The 19,606-nt window shown below is 48.1% G+C and overlaps 1 protein-coding gene across 4 annotated transcripts in view; it reads right to left on the bottom strand.

The window, feature by feature from the left end:
• Positions 1-5,767: 5,767 nt before the first annotated feature.
• The window catches only part of agla (amylo-alpha-1, 6-glucosidase, 4-alpha-glucanotransferase a), a 36,497-nt gene continuing 22,658 nt past the window's right edge, over positions 5,768-19,606 (bottom strand). For all 4 annotated transcript variants that reach the window (XM_026150327.1, XM_026150328.1, XM_026150325.1 and 1 more), the window contains 15 exons: positions 19,184-19,314; positions 18,962-19,098; positions 17,957-18,090; positions 17,645-17,820; positions 17,472-17,574; positions 17,247-17,370; positions 16,088-16,189; positions 15,103-15,214; positions 14,808-14,943; positions 7,694-7,806; positions 7,403-7,614; positions 7,050-7,147; positions 6,867-6,954; positions 6,486-6,619; positions 5,768-6,395 (listed from right to left, as the gene is read on the bottom strand). In XM_026150327.1, the coding sequence (XP_026006112.1) occupies positions 6,278-6,395; positions 6,486-6,619; positions 6,867-6,954; positions 7,050-7,147; positions 7,403-7,614; positions 7,694-7,806; positions 14,808-14,943; positions 15,103-15,214; positions 16,088-16,189; positions 17,247-17,370; positions 17,472-17,574; positions 17,645-17,820; positions 17,957-18,090; positions 18,962-19,098; positions 19,184-19,314 (1,918 nt within the window). In that variant the 3' untranslated portion in view covers positions 5,768-6,277. The remainder of the gene's footprint in view (positions 6,396-6,485; positions 6,620-6,866; positions 6,955-7,049; positions 7,148-7,402; positions 7,615-7,693; positions 7,807-14,807; positions 14,944-15,102; positions 15,215-16,087; positions 16,190-17,246; positions 17,371-17,471; positions 17,575-17,644; positions 17,821-17,956; positions 18,091-18,961; positions 19,099-19,183; positions 19,315-19,606) is intronic.

Raw genomic sequence — 19,606 nt, forward strand, 5'->3', positions numbered from 1 at the left:
TGTGGATGAATGATATTGTTTTATGATGTTATAAGAAATACTGTTTGCAGAAAGTCATCGCCTTATTTGTCTGATTAGAAGAGAACAGAGCATGCTGGAGTTTTCTGCCCCATCTCAGCAGGAGCAGATAAACGGGGAGCCAAGGTCGTAGCTTAGGCGCCGTGTGAGAGAAAAGCATGTGAATGTTTAGGCTTTTATGATAAGGTGGGGGCACCAGAGGCTATAAGAGTTTGAGTAATCCTCCACCATTTTGAGATCAGAGGCTGTCTGCATTCAGTTTCCATCTCCCACGTGTGTGACCATTAAAATCATCGTTTGACTTAACCCGGCCGGACCAGTGTTGTTATTTTGGTTTTTCTCTTGTCTCCATCCCCAATATTTTGAACCATAACACGCTCTGTACCCTCTTTATCAAAACCTCAGGACGGGACAGCTGAGTGTGATCAGCTGAGCCCTTGGTATTTCTCCAGCTTCTCGTGTTCCTTCTTCCTGATGTTGCTGTCATTCGGAACCGCTACATCGATCACTACGGCCGTCTTCTTCTGTTTGTCTACCACCACTATGTCCGGTTGGTTAGCCACCACCATTTTGTCCGTCTGTATCTGGAAGTCCCACAGGATCTTAGCTCGGTCATTCTCCACCACCCTTGGGGGCATCTCCCATTGTGACCTCGGGACTTCCAGGTTATACTCGGCACAGATGTTCCTGTACACTATGCCGGCCACTTGGTTATGGCGTTCCATGTATGCCCTGCCTGCTAGCATCTTGCACCCTGCTGTTATGTGCTGGATTGTCTCTGGGGTATCTTTACACAGCCTGCACCTGGGGTCTGCTGCCTGAGGTATTCACTGAGCACGCGGTCAGTTGGGGCCATCTTCCTGATGTATTCGTGGATGTTCATTATCTCATCCTGGACTGTGTTGCTGACACTCACCAGTTCCCGGCCTCCTTCCTTCTGCTTAGCGTACAGCCTCAGGGTGCTGGACTTGGGGAAAAACCCTCCATGCATGGTCAGGAGTCTTGATATCAGTGGCTTCTATCTCCTCCTTTGCTCAACTTATCCCAGCAGGGTACCTGATCATGGGCAGGGCGTAGGTGTTGGTAGCCCGGATCTTGTTCTTACCGTTCAGCTGACTCCTCAGGACCTGCCTGACCCTCTGCAGATACTTGGTGGTTGGAGCTTTCCTAGCGACCTCTTCATGGTTCCCATTTGCCTGTGGGATCCCCAGGTACTTGTAGCTGTCCTCTATGTCTGCAGTGTCCCTTCATTGGCTTCCTGTTAAATCCAGAATTCAAAATCCTGCCCCTCACATACAAGGTCTTAAATAATCAGGCCCCATCTTATCTTAATGACCTTGTAGTACCATATCACCCTATTAGAGCACTTCGCTCTCGCTCTGCAGGCCTACTTGTTGTTCCTAGAGTATTTATAAGTAGAATGGAAGGCAGAGCCTTCAGTTTTCAGGCCCCTCTTCTGTGGAACCAGCTTCCAGTTTGGATTCAGGAGACAGACACTATCTCTACTTTCAAGATTAGGCTTCAAACTTTCCTTTTTGCTAAAGCATATAGTTAGGGCTGGACCAGGTGACCCTGAATCCTCCCTTAGTTATGCTGCAATAGACGTAGGCTGCCGGGGATTCCCATGATGCACTGGGTGTTTCTTCTTCACTCACTATGTGTTAACAGACCTCTCTGCATTGAATCATATCTGTTATTAACCTCTGTCTCTCTTCCACAGCATGTCTTTATCCTGTCTTCCTTCTCTCACCCCAACCAATCACAGCAGATGGCCCCGCCCCTCCCTGAGCCTGGTTCTGCTGGAGGTTTCTTCCTGTTAAAAGGGAGTTTTTCCTTCCCACTGTCGCCAAAGTGCTGCTCATAGGGGTCATATGATTGTTGGGTTTTTCCTCTGTATGTATTACTGTAGGGTCGACCTTACAATATAAAGCGCCTTGAGGCGACTGCTGTTGTGATTTGGTGCTGTGTAAATAACATTGAATTGAAGAGAAGAGCTGTACATAGCCACACATACACAGAGGTGAGAGCACTAAGGTCAACAGTTTATTCAGCACTGCCATTGTGTGAACAACACATACGTTTCAGTTACATTCTTGGGGTTCCAGCATTTATTCAGTGGACCTCTGTTTAGGTGTGCACTGTGGTCAAACTATTATAAACCAACTTATATATGCAGTGTTGGGAGTAATGGAACACATGTACCACCGTTAAGTATTTAAAATACAAAATATGAGTAACTGTATTCCGTTACAGTTACCGTTAGGTGGTATTCAGAATACAGTTACTTTGTTGAAATAAATGGATTACACGGCGGTCTTGTCCTGTTTGATATGTTCGGCTGTCCCCGCTCTATTTTTGGTTTCCACGCCGGTGGAAACCCAAACAAAACATGGATTAATTGGCTCTAATGTCTGTGTCTCAATCTTGCGTCTCATAATGACGTGAAGAAATATATATTTTAAATGATTTAATATGAAGGCAACAGGCAGAGTGTTACAGGCATAGCGCTAAAGCATGCAGCCTGATGGGCAGTGTAGTCCGTTTAACTGCCATAAATGTAAATTATGTCAGTTTGTTTAAGTGACGTAAAGGGAAGTAAAAGGCATGTGCAAGAAGCTAAGTTAATAAGTTAACTAAGGCAGAAGAAGGAATAAATAAGCAGTTTAAAGTAAAAGAAAGCTGCAAAGAAGAAGAAATTGGGAATTATTTTTGTTAAGTTGTTCCTGAAGCGGACTCATTCCCTCACGGTTACGTGCAGCCAGCGAGGTACGTTAACTGTGTTTGTTTATCGCGTATTTGTTAACTTGGGTTTAAATGTTTATTTGTAATATTTATGTTGGTCATTCTGTACTTTTATGTAATAACAGTTTGACGGTGGATTTTATGGGGTTTCTGAGGAGAAGTGTGACGGAAGAATAAATCCATCTGTGAATGAAGAACCGTGGTGTCGTGTATTAACTGGAGGGAGTGATAGTCCGTGCTGCAGGGAGAATGGACTGCCATACCCGTGATGTGTCTGTGAGCGAGGGAGGGAGAGAAAGGAAAAGTACGAGCTGTCATTGAGCAGAAACGGGAGCTGGAAGCATGTAAATATAATAATAACCACTGCAGCCAAGTCAGTGCCTGACGAGCCCAGTTGTAAGTAAGCTATCAAGACTTGACTGTACACTGTGTTCGTGTTTTCCTCTGAAACAATAAGTTCGGTTGGAGCAGCCTTTCAACGCCTCTCTCTGTCTCTGCTAGCAAACTTGACCCAGACAACAAAGTAAAGCTAGTTTTCAGCTACGAGCCCGACGTATTAGCCAGAGGTCCCTTTACTACGGTTCAGAGCTGCGGACCTGTTTTATATACGCACGGAATAGTTTTCTATACGAAAAAAGTGCAGCTTTACCTAATGTCCACCTACTGTTACTCATTTATATTAAGATTTAAACATCTAGTTGGTGTTGGTGTGGAGAGTAACCTTCAGTAACAGTAACAAATCACACAGCAATAGGACATTCATGTAGTTGTGAAAAGCATGATAATATATTAAGTAATCCAAAGTATTCAGAATACATTACAAACTACATTTTGGGGCATGTAATCTGTAATCTGTAGTGGAATACATTTTAAAAGTAACCTTCCCAACACTGGATATATGTTGTGTGACACCTTGGTAACAAGAGAGCTTAAATTCAATTATATATATATTTGATGAGCCTGAACAAGCTGATATTAATTAATTTGAAATGCTTTCTAATTACTGAGATTTCAGATGGTGTCAGGACTGTTCAATACTTTGTCATTTTTCATTATTACAGTTTTAAGGATATTTGTAGCTTGAATTCTTTACGTGTACACTGGATATTACCAGCATCTCAATAGCACCTTTGTTGTTCACTTCTTACCTGCCGAGTGTGAATATTTAGTGGTGGTACAGAAATACTAACTGCATCATATGAAGTGTATTATACAGGGAGTGCAGAATTATTAGGCAAATGAGTATTTTGTCCACATCATCCTCTTCATGCATGTTGTCTTACTCCAAGCTGTGTAGGCTCTAAAGCCTACTACCAATTAAGCATATTAGGTGATGTGCATCTCTGTAATGAGAAGGGGTGTGGTCTAATGACATCAACACCCTATATCAGGTGTGCATAATTATTAGGCAACGTCCTTTCCTTTGGCAAAATGGGTCAGAAGAAGGACTTGACAGGCTCAGAAAAGTCAAAAATAGTGAGATATCTTGCAGAGGGATGCAGCAGTCTCAAAATTGCAAAGCTTCTGAAGCGTGATCATCGAACAATCAAGCGTTTCATTCAAAATAGTCAACAGGGTCGCAAGAAGCGTGTGGAAAAACCAAGGCGCCAAATAACTGCCCATGAACTGAGAAAAGTCAAGCGTGCAGCTGCCAAGATGCCACTTGCCACCAGTTTGGCCATATTTCAGAGCTGCAACATCACTGGAGTGCCCAAAAGCACAAGGTGTGCAATACTCAGAGACATGGCCAAGGTAAGAAAGGCTGAAAGACGACCACCACTGAACAAGACACACAAGCTGAAACGTCAAGACTGGGCCAAGAAATATCTCAGGACTGGTTTTTCTAAGGTTTTATGGACTGATGAAATGAGAGTGAGTCTTGATGGACCAGATGGATGGGCCCGTGGCTGGATTGGTAAAGGGCAGAGAGCTCCAGTCCGACTCAGACGCCAGCAAGGTGGAGGTGGAGTACTGGTTTGGGCTGGTATCATCAAAGATGAGCTTGTGGGGCCTTTTCGGGTTAAGGATGGAGTCAAGCTCAACTCCCAGTCCTACTGCCAGTTTCTGGAAGACACCTTCAAGCAGTGGTACAGGAAGAAGTCTGCATCCTTCAAGAAAAACATGATTTTCATGCAGGACAATGCTCCATCACACGCGTCCAAGTACTCCACAGCGTGGCTGGCAAGAAAGGGTATAAAAGAAGAAAAACTAATGACATGGCCTCCTTGTTCACCTGATCTGAACCCCATTGAGAACCTGTGGTCCATCATCAAATGTGAGATTTACAAGGAGGGAAAACAGTACACCTCTCTGAACAGTGTCTGGGAGGCTGTGGTTGCTGCTGCACGCAATGTTGATGGTGAACAGATCAAAACACTGACAGAATCCATGGATGGCAGGCTTTTGAGTGTCCTTGCAAAGAAAGGTGGCTATATTGGTCGCTGATTTGTTTTTGTTTTGTTTTTGAATGTCAGAAATGTATATTTGTGAATGTGGAGATGTTATATTGGTTTCACTGGTAAAAATAAATAATTGAAATGGGTATATATTTGTTTTTTGTTAAGTTGCCTAATAATTATGCACAGTAATAGTCACCTGCACACACAGATATCCCCCTAAAATAGCTGAAACTAAAAACAAACTAAAAACTACTTCCACAAACATTCAGCTTTGATATTAATGAGCTTTTTGGGTTCATTGAGAACATGGTTGTTGTTCAATAATAAAATTATTCCTCAAAAATACAACTTGCCTAATAATTCTGCACTCCCTGTATGACAGGTGTAAAGGTACAGGCTGGAGGGTTTTTCTGTTCCATAGAGAAGCTAAACTTAACCTACACTCACACCAACATTAACACGCTACCAGTGCTGCTACAGCTCGTCGTGCAGCAGGTGTTCGCTGCAGGTCAGGAGACAGGACACTGTGACAGATGTAGGATAAAAGCACACAGCAGATTTCAGTAGCAAACATGAGCCTTGGTGAACAGCAATGACCCACAAAGAAAAACATCTTCTCTTTTTATTTAAAATAACTGCTATGGGGACAGAATGCACAGTGGCTCATAATGGTTTTAACACCAACCCTGTGAGTCAACGCCTACCAAACGCTTTTCATCCATACCAAGATCATGTCTTTGGTATGGATGTCTGCAGGATCAGACACGTTAACGTTCACCACACTTAGCAGCTGCTACAGTCTAAAGACTGGCTGGACTTTAAAATGTGCTGCATTCAGGTCATATGGGAAACATAGGAAATATGAGCTACATCAGCTTTCTGCTGGGACCTTATCTTTTATTTAGCTTGCAAACTTAACTACAACCAAATGCAATCAAGGCTGGTTAGTAAACACTTTAAGCACTGCAGTATTTATTTGGAAATGCTACCAGAACCCCCCTCTGGAAAAAAAGAAAACAGTGTGATTCCATCCACACTGACCCTCTTGTCCACTTTTCTGAGTGGATGCTGTGATTGGCTGGTGATGAACTGAGCAACAGGTGGCCCTCTGCACAGGTCTACAGGTCATACAGGACCTCCAGCACAGTGGCTAGAGACCAGGCCTGGGTCTCACAGCTGAATGGACAGTGCTGGCCATTCTCATTGGTCAGCTCTGGCAGACCCTTCCATGGAGACCTGGTGGAGGTGGACAGGTAGGGACAGGTTAGTAAAGAAAAGCAATAAAAGGCAGTCGTTTCATCAGAGGTACAGGGGAGAGCGGCCTACCTCTCCAGGTGAGTGTAATGTTGTGACAGAACATTTTTCACCAAGGTAACCGTTTTGGTGTACGTGTCTTCTCCCAGCTTCTTTGCAAAGTAGAGTTTAGCACGCAGGAAGTACCCGACTGGCCACAGCCATTCCTACGCACAAACACAAAGTGTGTAACAGGTTGTGTGACACGTTATAGGTAATGTATCCGAAATCTGACAGTGAATCCTCTGAGTGCAGCCTGTAGGTGGATGATTTTCTACCCAGAGTCCATGTCTCTGACTTTTCTACCAGTGGAGATCTGATGCATTATTAAAGTTAACTTTTAAACATTTCTTCTGGTTGGCGTTCTGTTCAGCACTGCGTTCAACCATCTGCAGTGACAGACGTGGGACTCACCGGTCCTTGGTGGTAGTTGAAGCCTCTGGCCACGTTGTAGTTGTCATTGTCCAGTGCGTTATCATAGACGCCACAGTAAACCAGGTCACTGAGACAACACAATAAGAGCCATTTAAGTCTTTCACTGCTGTTACTGAACACGCGTTGTGCTGCGGCGTTTAGTTAGAAGCTTAAATGTATTACTCAGGATCGAGGGTTTTCATTCCCAGTGGTCCCAGCAGTTTCTTCCCAGCTATCTCCAAAGCGTTCCAGGCTCTCTCCACCGTGAACAGCTCTGGAGCCTGGAGCACACACACACACGCACACACGCACACACACACGCACACACGCGCACACACACGCGCGCGCACACACGCACACACACACACGCGCGCACACACGCACACACGCGCGCGCACACACGCACACGCACACACGCGCGCGCACACACACACGCACGCACGCACACACACACACACACGTACGTGTAATTATTACTGAGTGTTTTTCACACAGTACTGAAGATCACAGCGAGGCGTTGGCTGTGGTTGGCTTACCACCACCATGGCGACAGTGAAGTTGGGTCTGAGCTGGTAGTCACACCAGGGGCTGGAGGCGCCGTAGCTGTCCTTATAGATGCCTTTCTTGTGCACCAGCTCAGGGTGCTTCTCATCGGGGTCATCTGGGTCACCGGACACCCAGAAGCCAGCTTCAAAGGACTGGCTGAGCTGCTCGTTCCACTGGGAGTACGAGATGAACACTTCCTTACCTGGAATAAGGTGGTTTGGTTTTAGGTGAATGACGATGGGGAATTCGTTTATGTGAAAACAGTGGAGTTTGTCACATACCATCTCTGTGTAATTTAACTCCATCGTATGGGAACAGGCCCTTGGCGTGAAGTTCCACCACCCAGCGAACTGCAGACTTACTCAGACCAACTATCTCCACCGCTGCTCCATCTCTGCACAAAAGGCACAGGACACGATATCAGTACCAACCTGGACTTTCCTTTGATTCACTGATGTTGTCAATTCAAATTGTAATATAAAGTTCTCTAAGCCAATTAAACTTCTGTGTTTTTGCATCTTTCTAACAGCAAATGTGGCACACAGAGTGAGGACATTTGTGTTTGTCAGTTATTATCGTTGTTCTAACAATGCTGCTTGAATTGGGACTAGAAAGAGAGAGCATATTTCTCCTGTTTTGGCTTCCCTTCATTGGCTTCCTGTTAAATCCAGAATTGAATTCAAAATCCTGCTCCTCACATACAAGGTCTTAAATAATCAGGCTCCATCTTATCTTAATGACCTTGTAGTACCATATCACCCTATTAGAGCACTTCGCTCTCGCTCTGCAGGCCTACTTGTTGTTCCTAGAGTATTTAAAAGTAGAATGGGAGGCAGAGCCTTCAGTTTTCAGGCCCCTCTTCTGTGGAACCAGCTTCCAGTTTGGATTCAGGAGACAGACACTATCTCTGCTTTCAAGATTAGGCTTCAAACTTTCCTTTTTGCTAAAGCATATAGTTAGGGCTGGACCAGGTGACCCTGAATCCTCCCTTAGTTATGCTGCAATAGACGTAGGCTGCCGGGGGATTCCCATGATGCATTGAGTTTTTCCTTTCCAGTCACCTTTCTCGCTCACTATGTATTAACAGACCTCTCTGCATTGAATCATATCTGTTATTAATCTCTGTCTCTCTTCCACAGCATGTCTTTTATCCTGTCTTCCTTCTCTCACCCCAACCGGTCGCAGCAGATGGCCCCGCCCCTCCCTGAGCCTGGTTCTGCCGGAGGTTTCTTCCTGTTAAAAGGGAGTTTTTCCTTCCCACTGTTGCCAAAGTGCTTGCTCATAGGGGGTCATATGATTGTTGGGTTTTTCTCTGTATCTATGAAGCGCCTTGAGGCGACTTATGTTGTGATTTGGCGCTATATAAATAAAATTGAATTGAATTGCCCCACCTTGAATCGCTACCTTATCGTGGTGGAGGGGTTTGTGTGTCCCAGGGATCCCAGGGGCTATGTTGTCTGGGGGCTTTTGCCCCCTGGTAGGTAGGGGTGCAACGATATTCGTATCGATATTGAACCGTTCGATACAGTGCTTTCGGTTCGGTACGCATATGTATCGAACAATACAACATTTGTAATTTATTTTATCAACTGTCCTTCTGACGATGCTGTCTGTGTGGAGCGCTCAGTGAATCTGCGTTCGACTACTCCGCCTAGGCTGCACTGTCGACCCTAGGCGGAGCAGTCGAACGCAGATTCACTGAGCGCTCAACACAGACAGCATAGTCAGAAGGAAGAGCACAGGGCAAGCTAGCAAGACAGAAGTTAAGCTCTCCTTGCAACATGGACGTTCCCCACTTTCATTCAGATCTGGCGTTTGGAATTATTTTGGTTTTCATGTGACGTATGACCCTGAAGGTAAGCGAGTCATGGACTAAAGTAAAACAGTATGTTGGATGCGCCATGCAATGCTCAATTACATGGGTGGGAACTAGTGTGTTAGCGCAGTTAGCTCGTTAACGTGTTGGCCGTCTAGCCCCATGCACGGGGCGATCGGCGGTAGCTCGTTAACGGAGATTTGCCGTGTTGTGGTGTTAAGGTCATTTCAACGAGATTAACCTGAAAGCACTAGTGGGAACACAACGAATATGACTGCACATTTACATCATCTTAGTGCAAAGACAAAAACAACAAGCATGCTACTAACTTTAGCCAAGTCATTTAGACAGCTGTTAGCACATGATTCTCCTTATGCTGCTGAGAATATAGCCCAGAAGAAGCGGATAGTATAGCTTTTATTTTGGAAAGAGGCATTTCTCTGTAATAAACTCTCTTTTCCAAAGATGAGTGATTCCTCAATCAGATACAGGGCTCGCAAAATCGCTAGCCCGACGTCCTGGGGCTAGCGATTTTTTTCAGACGGGCTACCCTGCCCGTCGGGCTATTGTAGGAAGGAAAAATATATGTCAATGCTTTTGCATTCTTTCAGAAATGTAGCTGGGTAATTATGTCATTGGCATCGGTGAGCCACTGTCAATATGTGATATATTGAAATCGCGTTTGAATTTGCGCTTGTTTTTTTGTTTTCACTTTGCAATCGTGCGAACTGTGTATAGAGAGCGACAGCACTGATCTGTGAGTGATGATAATTTGTGCACCAATTCCTCTGACATCGTCTTATTAATCGTTAGCTTACTATGCAAACATGACAAGTGAAATCTCCCGCAGCTTAAACATGTGAGAGGTTGATCGCGCAGAGAATCGCTGAGCTTATGTGAGTGCGCGTGTAAAAGCAGCAGGATATATATTTGACTACGATGACCTGGATGACTGAGAACCTTCACAGACAGATATATATTTTAGTTCTGCTGAGCCAAATAAGACAGGTCAGGGTGAAGAAGTGACAGCCAAAGAAAAGCTTACCACAAAACGGAGAAGTTATGACAAATCAGACTATAAGGCAAAAAGAAAGTGCAGCTTTATGGTTTCATGGACAAAAGAATTTCTGTGGCTGCAATATGACGAGCTAAATTGTTATTGTGTATATATTTATTTAGATTTAGATTTCTTCATACATTCTTATATAGTTCTATATTGTGTATTGTGTATTTTGTTGTACAGTTATTTTATTTTCAACTTTAATTTATATATTTATCTTTATCTTATTCTTCCCAGTTAAATTTACCCTTCATTCTAATTTGTGTTGTACAGTTATTTCATTTTTAACCTTAATTTATATTCTATTCCTTCCTAGTTAAATTTACCCTTTTTAATTTTTCATATTTATTTCCTATCTTATTCATAGCCTTTTCCTTTTTTTGTTTTCTTTAGGTCACGAGCAGTTGTCCAAGCATTTCACTACATATCGTACTGTGTATGACTGTGTACGTGACAAATAAAATTTGAATTTGAATTTGAATTTAAATAACCAGGGGTGCACATAAGTGGTCCGCAGGTGCGCATTCGCTGTCAAAATAAAAAACGCGCACAAGGGTTAGAGTTAAATTTAAAAACTGTACTTTTGAGTTAAAATATATATTTATAATTTTAATAAATGACAAATTAAAAAGGCATGAACATTTTATTTTGTATCGAAAAAATATCGAACCGTGACACCAAAGTATCGAACCGAACCGAACCGTGAATTTTGTGTATCGTTGCACCCCTACTGGTAGGGTCTCCCATGGCAAACTGGCCCTGGGTGAGGGACCAGACAAAGAGCGATTCATAAGACCCTTATGAAAAGGACACCGAGGGAACAGTTTACCCTGCCCGGGATAGGGTTACCGGGGCCCCGCCCTGGAGCCAGGCCCGGGGAGGGTGCCCGAGGGTGAGCGTCTGGTGGCCGGGCCTTAGTCCATGGGGCCCGGCCGGGCACAGCCCGAAAAGGAGACATGGGCCCATCTTCCCGCAGGCCCACCACCTGCAGGAGGCGCCATAGGGGTTGGGTGCATTGTGTGCCGGGTGGCGGCCAGGAGCGGAGGCCCTGGCGGACTGACCCCCGGCTGCCAAGACTGGCAATAGGGACATGGAATGTCACCTCTCTGGTGGGGAAGGAGCCTGAGTTAGTGCGTGAGGTTGAGAGGTACCGGCTAGATATAGTCGGGCTCACCTCTACGCATGGCTTGGGCTCTGGAACCAGTCTCCTGGAGAGGGGCTGGACTCTGTCTCAGTCTGTAGTTGCCCCTGGTGAGAGGCGGCGGGCTGGGGTGGGTATTCTAATATCCCCTCGGCTTGCTGCCGGTACGTTGGGGTTTTTCCCGGTGGACGAGAGGGTTTGTTCCCTGCGCCTTAGGGTCGGGGAACGGGTCCTGACTGTCATCTGCGCTTATGCGCCGAGTGGCAGTTCAGAGTACCCAGCCTTCTTAGAGTCCTGGAGACTCTGTTGTCCTGCTGGGAGACTTCAATGCTCACGTGGGTAACGACAGCGAGACCTGGAGGGGCGTGATTGGGAGGAACGGCCTCCCTGATCTGAACCCGAGCGGTGCTTTGTTATTGGACTTCTGTGCTAATCACAGTTTGGCCATAACGAACACCCTGTTCGAACATAAGAGTGTCCATAAGTGCACGTGGCACCAGGACGCTCTAGGCCGTAGGTCGATGATCGATTTTGTAATCGTATCAGCAGACCTGCGACCATATGTTCTGGACACTCGGGTAAAGAGAGGGGCTGAGCTGTCAACTGATCACCACCTGGTGGTGAGTTGGATCAGGTGGCGGGGGAGGACGCTGGACAGACCTGGTGCACCTAAACGCGTAGTGAGGGTGTGCTGGGAACGTCTAGCAGAGGCCCCAGTCCGCGAGATCTTCAACGCACACCTCCGGCAGAGCTTCAACAGCATTCCGAGGGAGACTGGGGACATTGAGTCCGAATGGACCATGTTCAGCGTCTCCATTGCCGAAGCTGCTGCACTGAGCTGCGGCCGCAAGGTGGTTGGTGCCTGCCGTGGTGGTAATCCCCGAACCAAATGGTGGACACCAGAGGTGAAGGGAGCCACCAGGCTGAAGAAGGAGTCCTATCGGGCTTGGTTAGCCTGTGGGACTCTGGAGGCAGCCGACAGGTATCGACAGGCCAAGCGGAATGCGGCTCGGGCAGTGGCTGAAGCAAAAACTCGGGTGTGGGAGGAGTTCGGAGAGGCCATGGAAAAAGACTTTCGGACTGCCTCGAAGAGATTCTGGCAAACCGTCAGAGGTCTCAGGAGGGGAAAGCGGTGCTCTACCTGCACTGTGTATAGTGCTGGCGGAGCGCTGCTGACGTCGACTGAGAAAATTGTCAGGCGGTGGAAGGAATACTTCGAGGACCTCCTTAATCCCACTGACACGTCTTCCGAGGAGGAAGCAGAGTCTGGGGATGAGGGGAATGACCCGCCAATTTCCGGGGGCAAGGTCACTGAGGCAGTTAAACAACTCCTTGGTGGCAGAGCCCCTGGTGTTGATGAGGTCCGCCCCGAGTTCCTGAAGGCTCTGGACGTTGTAGGGCTGTCCTGGTTGACACGTCTCTGCAATGTTGCGTGGAGATCAGGGGCAGTACCTGTGGACTGGCAGACCGGGGTGGTGGTCCCCATCTTTAAGAAGGGGGACCGGAGGGTGTGTTCCAACTACAGGGGGATCACACTCCTCAGCCTCCCTGGGAAAGTCTATGCCAGAGTGCTGGAAAGGAGAGTTCGTCCGTTAGTCGAACCTCGGATACAGGAGGAACAATGCGGTTTTCGTCCTGGTCGCGGAACACTGGACCAGCTCTTTGTCCTCTCCAGGATACTTGAGGGTGCATGGGAGTTTGCCCAACCAGTCTACATGTGTTTTGTGGACTTGGAGAAGGCATTCGACCGTGTCCCTCGGGGTGCCCTGTGGGAGGTGTTGCGGGAATATGGGGTGTCTGGCCCATTGCTACGGGCCATTCGATCCCTATACAACCGTTGCAAGAGCTTGGTTCGCATTGCCGGCAATAAGTCGGACTCGTTCCCGGTGGGTGATGGGCTCCGCCAGGGCTGCCCTTTGTCTCCGGTTCTGTTCATAATTTTTATGGACAGGATTTCTAGGCGCAGCCAAGTGGCGGAGGGCTTTCGCTTTGGTGGCCTCAGAATCTCATCTCTGATTTTTGCAGATGATGTGGTTCTGTTGGCTTCATCGGGTGAGGGCCTCCAGCTCGCACTGGAACGGTTCGCAGCCGAGTGTGAAGCAGCGGGAATGAGGATCAGCACCTCCAAATCTGAGGCCATGGTTCTCAGCCGGAAAAGGGTGGAGTGCCCACTCCGGGTCGGGGATGAGTTCCTGCCCCAAGTGGAGGAGTTCAAGTATCTCGGGGTCTTGTTCGCGAGTGATGGGAGAAGGGAGCCGGAGATCGACAGACGGATTGGGGCTGCAGCTGCAGTAATGCGGACGCTGCACCGGTCCGTTGTGGTGAAGAGGGAGCTGAGTGTAAAAGCGAAGCTCTCAATTTACCGGTCGATCTACGTCCCTACCCTCACCTATGGCCACGAGCTGTGGGTAGTGACCGAAAGAACGAGATCGCGGATACAAGCGGCAGAAATGAGCTTCCTCCGAAGGGTGGCTGGCCTCTCCCTTAGAGATAGGGTGAGAAGTTCGGCCATCCGGGAGGGGCTCAGAGTAGAGCAGCTGCTGCTCCACATCGAAAGGAGCCAGCTGAGGTGGTTCGGGCATCTGACAAGGATGCCCCCTGGGCGCCTCCTGGGTGAGGTGTTCCAGGCATGTCCCACCGGGAGGAGGCCCCGGGGCAGACCCAGGACACGCTGGAGAGATTATATCTCTCGGCTGGCCTGGGAACGCCTTGGTATTCCCCCGGATAAGCTGGAGGAGGTGGCTGGGGAGAGGGAGGTCTGGGCCTCTTTGCTTAGGCTGCTGCCCCCGCGACCCGGCCCCGGACAAAGCGGATGAAGATGGATGGATGGATGGATGAATTGAATTGAGCCACATTTAGAAGGACCGTGGATCTGTGGGTTACACCTGTGGACAACACCAAATGATCTCAGCAGCTTCCTATGCTCCTGTTTATTGTGTTAGATGATTGAAGCCTGAAGAAACTAGATAGTTTATTTATTCTGATACATTATTACTATCCCAACCCGTGTGTGTGTGTGTGTGTGTTTCATAATAGCCAGCAGAGTGCACCATGATGAGACCCAGAAACTAAATATTGTGTGTGGCACCCCCACCCCACCCCCCACCACAGAGAGCTGGACACCAGCAGCAGGGAGGACCCTGGGAAAGTTTCACAGAGGAGCCCGAACACCAAGCTCTGCTGTTTCGATGTGGCACTCTGTGAGGGCTGCTGTCTCAGCATGTTTAATATGTTACTTATACAACTTTGAACCTGATGGAGGGCTTCAGCGAAGTCTTTTTTGATGATTTGACTTCAGTAAAAACAGTAGAGACAGTAGAATGTGAGCAGCTGGAGTCTGCGGGTCACTTACTGCACAGCGTGAGGAGTTTGTGTTACCTTGGAGTAGCAGGCATGCCTTTGTTCCTGGCTCTCTCACTCTCTCCCATCTTGTCCATCCATGTGCCGCAGTTAAAGCGGTTTCCTCCGCTCACAAAACCTGTGGCGGGGTCGACCCGAGCAACGACGCTGAACCCTGCAAAGAGCAAAAGGTTGTGAGGTGCAGTACCCGAAAAATCTTTGTAGTAAGAACTTAGTAAAACCAGATGATGTCATCGGCTTATCAGCTGTTAGAAATTACTTTCTTAAAATGTGTATAAGTACTCTGAATACGCAACTCATTTAACACACACACCTTCATCTCTCATTTTCATGTCTATTTTGGGTCCAGCGTTTCTCTCTCTGAAGGAAATGCCCTCCAAGTGGCGCCGCAGAGCTTCATGGATCACATCATACAGAGGCTGCTCCTGCACATGTATGAACACACAGAACGTTCGGGGCATAAACACACAACACTCAGCATCTGTGTGGGCCACTCCAGTATTTGGTGACTGCCAGCAGTCGCATTAAAGAGACGCCGATGCTGCTGGAACACAGGAGGAGCAGGTGTACCAGTCCAGGTGTGCACCTGTTAAATGTACTATTAGTGCTCTGATTAATAAGAGGAGCAGCTCGTTAGGATCGTGGTCTTTGTAGTTTAGCCTCCTGTTGGGTCAAAGGTTACACATCAGCTAGCTATGACGGTATGTCAGTGTGCGAGTGCTGACTGCTTTGTTAAATTGTTTGCAGTGTTTAGTGAAGCCCTGAGATAAGCATGCCGCCTGAAAATGAACTTAAGGAAAATATTTTCAGTACTGTGCAAAAATCTTGAGCCACCCCCTCATTTCTTCATATTTTAGGGACAATAGGTGCAGAGATTCATTTAAACGTCCAGAAATACAGTCAAACAGCACAAAGTGAGTATTTGGTACGATCCCTGTAACACAGCCTGAACAGCTCGTCTAAGTAACCCTAAAGAACATTTCTCTGTTCCACTCAGTCATGATGATCCCACACGAACGCTTCATGAACACAGTCTGCATCCTGTTGTACACAGGGCCACAGTCACTGGTGTCATGCCTGACTGTGCTTACAGAGGACAACTTGGACCACAAAGTCCAAAAGACCTGGTGCCACTGATGTTCCTGTCACAGCTCAGCCTTCTCTGCCCGTTTCCCTTAAGAACGGCGTAGAAATGTAGAGAGACTAATACTGGCTGAAGGGCCAGGGGTGAGCTCCAGCCTGAGGTGTGTGTGTGTGTGTGTGTGTGTGTGTGTGTGTGTGTGTGTGTGTGTACATACCACCTCTCCAGGTTTACAAGGCTCGCAGTCATCAGTGGGGTACATGCGTGTGACAGGGCAGCTAAGGATTTCATGCCCTCTGGGAACCTGGGTAGTGTAGTCCTGAACACAAGCACGAATGCACAAAGGTGTTTGTTTAGACACAGATTTAATGAGCAGCTTGAAAGTTAAACATTGACGTTTAGCATCATTGATCCCCCATCTCATTGAAGGGCTTTCAGTACTGTTCCACACATGAAGTTTTTAAGTCCTCACTCCGGGCGCCGTACCCTCACTCCTCACTCGTACCCGCACTCCTCACTCCCGGCGCCGTACCCTCACTCCTCACTCGTACCTGCACTCCTCACTCGTACCCGCACTCCTCACTCCCGGCGCTGTACCCTCACTCCTCACTCGTACCCGCACTCCTCCCTCGTACCCGCACTCCTCCCTCGTACCCGCACTCCTCCCTCGTACCCGCACTCCTCACTCCCGGCGCCGTACCCTCACTCCTCACTCCTCACTCGTACCCGCACTCCTCCCTCGTACCCGCACTCCTCCCTCGTACCCTCACTCCTCACTCCGGGCACCGTACCCGCACTCCTCACTCGTACCCGCACTCCTCACTCGTACCCGCACTCCTCACTCCGGGCGCCGTACCCGCACTCCTCACTCGTACCCGCACTCCTCACTCGTACCCGCACTCCTCACTCCGGGCGCCGTACCTGCACTCCTCACTCGTACCCACACTCCTCACTCGTACCCGCACTCCTCACTCGTACCCGCACTCCTCACTCGTACCCTCACTCCCGGCGCCGTACCCGCACTCCTCACTCGTACCCGCACTCCTCACTCGTACCCGCACTCCTCACTCGTACCCGCACTCCTCACTCCCGGCGCCGTACCCTCACTCCTCACTCGTACCCCCACTCCTCACTCCGGGCGCCGTACCCTCACTCCTCACTCGTACCCCCACTCCTCACTCCCGGCGCCGTACCCTCACTCCTCACTCGTACCCCCACTCCTCACTCCGGGCGCCGTACCCTCACTCCTCACTCGTACCCCCACTCCTCACTCCCGGCGCCGTACCCTCACTCCCGGCGCCGCACTCCTCACCCCGCGCGCCGTACCCGCACTCTGCTCTCTCTTGTTTCTAGTTTAAGTTCACAGCAGCTCCCACCTGGATGCACTGCAGCCACCACCACACAGCGTCCCTGCAGTTGTATCTGGCACATCGACCCTCCCCCAGCAGGTTGGGGATCAAACCGTGGCGCAATGTCCCTGCAAAGGCCAGGATGATGTTGCTATGGAGACCATGATAAGGAATTTAGTTTGTAAGGAAATGTAATATAATTAATACACTCGTGTGTCATGAGAATCAGATGAGGTGCACGGGGTCACGCACCGAGCCTCGACGTGTCTACCAGTGAGGAGCAGCAGTCCCCTGAGAGCGATGAAGGTGTCTCTGCCCCAGCAACGGAAAATCCCCGCAGAGAAATGAGGAAGACCTGACAAAGAGACGTGACTCAAAACAAGATTTCATCGGGAAACACAGCATCAGATGTGTGTGACTGTTACCTGCAGCCAGCGAGGCGCAGCACTGCTCCTTCTGGCCCGTGATTGGACTGATGCGGTACGGGACGTCGTCTAATTGAGCAGAAACAGGAGGCAGAGCAGGAAAGCGTCCAACGCTGCACATCTGAACCGAACCGAGCGCCAGGTGACGAACAAAGGTAGAGCCGTTCTGGACAAAGCTGTTTTCAGACGGAGGACAGGTACACGTCATCGCTCGACCGCAGCGAACCGGACACAGAGATGAAGATGAGCTGTACACTAACATTTCAGTACAACAAAGAGATCTGCTGTGTCGACAGACACAGCACAGCCTACCTGGACATGAGTTTGTAGGTGGCATCGAGGGCTGTGGTGTAGGTGGAAACTAGGATAGCATCAAAGTAGCAGGGGATGAGGTAGCGGGGCATGTGTTTGAGGAAATTAAACATGGCTGCCAACCAGCGACCCACCTGCAGACACACAGAAGATGAAGACTTGTGTCTGACAGAAACAAGCAGCCGTGTTTGAGGAAGAACGAGTATAAGGAGGAGACGCAGGAAGGCTCAGTACTCAGCAGCACCTGCCTCAAACAACTATGGTCCAGGGCAGGGACAGAAATATCTAAGCTTGTGTCTCAGTCAGCTGGGTCGCACACGGGCCTGAGCAAATGACTCGGTAGCATTAGCACTTTGTAGGATTAGCGCTTTGTAGGATTAGCGCTTTGTAGCTAGCAGCCTGTGAGTTCAGGTTTTTGGAGCACAATTTAAGGAGTCAGTCATGTTGCAGACGTTTCCTCCAGTGCTAATGTGGATTTCATTGAGCTTTAGTCAGCTTAGGCTTTTAACTTATTTTAGTGTTAGCCGACTAAATATCATTAGATTGTTGGAGAGTATAAAGTTTGTCATGTTTTTACCAGTGACAGTTTACAGAGTCTGTATGCACGCTTCTCTTCTTCTGCAGTACTGACTTTATGGGGTTTCATGAGAAACAGTATGGCAGATAGTCGTTTCACTTCCACACACCCTCCTTTATGTTCATCTTGTTTTTATTCGGTGATTAAAGTCTCAAATACATTTCATCCATTCATGGTTTTCTGTCATGTTTGTTCTCAAACAGCTGCTCCAGTCCTTTAGCACACTCAGTATTTCATCGTTATCTAAATGAACATTAGTGGCGATTCCCTCCGACAGAGTCTCTGAAGTACTGGGACCAACAGGAACAGGAAGAATGTGAAAATTGCACACAGAAAACTCAAACCCAGAAGCCGGCGGCCTGTGTGAGGTGGCCTGTGGTGGTAAGAGGTCATCACAAACAGGAGCCTTAAACCAGTCCCAGTCTCACCTCTGCCAGCGGCCCCTCCCTGTGCATCAGCCTATTGGCGACGAAGTCTATGAGCCAGTCTCCGTCTCTGAGGTTGGCACACAAAGGATGGCCCAGGTCGTTGTTGGGACGAACATCAGCAAACACAGACATCAGACCTGCAAACACAGCAACACTTTAGTAACACTCATTTGGTCTTCATCCTAGATGAGGTACAGACTGGACTGAAGAACATAAAGTTACCCTGAAGTCCTGCGTATTTGAGAGTTTCCCAGCCTGGGATACTGTAACAGCCTCCGCCTTCCTCTTTTTCCTCCGTGTCGCAGCAAAACAGCAGGACATTCATGTCTGCCAGCGTCAGCTTAGACATGAGCCTGTTAAACACAGTCTCAATAAGAAGCTGCTACAGGCCATCACCTAAAGCTAAAAGCATGAACATAAACAGCAGCGTTCATCTATCCCGTCACATTTCCCTGATGATTTTATGTTCCTACTAACTGATGGATGATCAGAGTACAGCAACCTACTAATGATGTGACTGACACCTGTTTGACAAGTCCTGGTTTTACACCATAGCTCGTGACAGCTGGTATCCAATTATATCCATCAAGCTATGACGACAAAAGCGCTCAATCTTTGGGTCTGTGTGGGTACAGAGTATGTAAG

Source organism: Astatotilapia calliptera, chromosome 18, assembly GCF_900246225.1.
Source record: "Astatotilapia calliptera chromosome 18, fAstCal1.2, whole genome shotgun sequence".
NCBI lineage: Eukaryota > Metazoa > Chordata > Actinopteri > Cichliformes > Cichlidae > Astatotilapia > Astatotilapia calliptera.